General features: G+C 47.0%; 1 protein-coding gene across 1 annotated transcript; it reads left to right on the forward strand.

Annotated features, from left to right (window-relative positions):
* Positions 1–6: 6 nt before the first annotated feature.
* Positions 7–1,627, forward strand: LOC121965466 (calpain-2 catalytic subunit-like; the record flags this gene model as incomplete). Its single annotated transcript, XM_042515610.1, has 5 exons — positions 7–84; positions 754–923; positions 1,077–1,088; positions 1,176–1,387; positions 1,591–1,627. Coding segments are annotated over exons 2-5 (420 nt in total), but the record flags the coding sequence as incomplete, so codon positions are not given.
* Between the last annotated feature and the right edge of the window lie 33 nt (positions 1,628–1,660).

Raw genomic sequence — 1,660 nt, forward strand, 5'->3', positions numbered from 1 at the left:
ACTCCATCTCCAAGTGGGCTCTGAACAAGTTCAACGGTGGCTGGAGGCGAGGCTCCACCGCCGGAGGCTGCAGGAACTACGCTAGTGAGTCAGCCTGACAAACAGTTAGCAAATTAGAGAGGCTGTTTTCCAGGCCTGGAAATGCCTTAGAAATAACAGAGTGTTGAAAGATGGTTTGAATTGTTTTAGTTATTGTCTCAATTATGTTCATAAAATTCCTTAAATGTGTCAACAACACAAGAAATTTGTTCTTGTGGTCCTGAAAACCCTGGAAAAGTCATGAAATTTGCAAATAATTTCCAGGCCTGGAAAGTATATTTAGAAAACTAAATATACCCTGAAATATTGGGAAAAGTCATGAAAATTTGTTTTACAAACCTGTATAAAAACACATCATGTGTTGGGGCGCCTGGTGGCTCAGTGGATGGAGCGGGCGGCCCACGGACAGAGGCTGCGTCCTCTCTGCAGCCGCAGGTTCAATAACGGCGTCGGCCTTGTGCTGCACGTCGCCCCCTCTCGCTCTCTCCCTTTCACCTGTCCGATCTTAAAAAGGCAAAAAAGACCCTGAAAATACTCGTGTTTAAGGACCTATAGAAATGTAAAACTTCAGCGATAATTTCTGTTTTTTCAGTTTCTGTCTGATGAAATGGGGAATTTTTTGGTGATTTTTAAAGAAACCTCCTGAATAAAGTCATGAGTCAGATATTGAGGAAAATTGGTCGGTGAAGCTGAAGTTTTGTTTCCAACCTGCAGACACGTTCTGGATGAACCCTCAATTCGTGATCCGGCTGGACGAGGAAGATGACGATCCCGACGATGGCGAGGAAGGCTGCAGCCTCGTGGTCGGTCTGATCCAGAAGGACCGCCGCCGCAAGAGGAAGATGGGCGAGGACATGCACACCGTCGGCTTCGCCATCTACGAGGTGAGAAAGCGGCGCGTTCCTGGATCAGGGGACAGACACTCAGAGCAGACAGTAAATGTTTCAGCTCAGGACGCTAACTTGTCTCTGGTTTTTCAAAATAAAATCTGTTCTCTTTGAGATTCAGACTAAAAGTTTGTTTTTCTTCTGTTTCAGCTTCCTGATGAGGTACGAAGACCAGCTGATCACTTCCTGCTGTCTCTGCTCTCACCTGTTGTTTCTGCTGCTGTCTCACCTGCTGTCTCCATCCATCAGTTCTGCGGTCAGAGGAACGTCCACCTGAACAGGAACTTCTTCTTGCGTCACGCCTCGGCGGCACGTTCTGAGACCTTCATCAACCTGCGTGAGGTCAGCAGCCGCTTCGTGCTGCCGCCCGGAGAGTACATCATTGTCCCGTCCACCTTTGAGCCGCACAAGAACGGAGACTTCTGCGTCCGCGTCTTCTCCGAGAAACAGGCTGACTTCCAGTAAGTTTCATTCGGACCGAGAGATGTCCAAATGTCCACACGTCCACGTGTTTTTTTAAAGTCATTTTTGGGTAATTTTCTGGTAACTTTTCACCAATTTCTGTTTGTATTTGGGTCATTTTGGGTCAACCGATCAGCTCAAGTTTCAAAGGTTAAATAACATTGTGTAATTGCATTTTTAATGAGGCTGTTTATTCCTGCAGAGAGCTGGACGACCCCATTGAGTGCCGAGCAGAGAAGGTGAGAGTGGCTGATCGAGTCGCTGATGATCGA

The sequence above is a fragment of the Plectropomus leopardus genome, unplaced genomic scaffold (genome assembly GCF_008729295.1).
Source record: "Plectropomus leopardus isolate mb unplaced genomic scaffold, YSFRI_Pleo_2.0 unplaced_scaffold20127, whole genome shotgun sequence".
Taxonomy (NCBI): Eukaryota; Metazoa; Chordata; class Actinopteri; order Perciformes; family Serranidae; genus Plectropomus; species Plectropomus leopardus.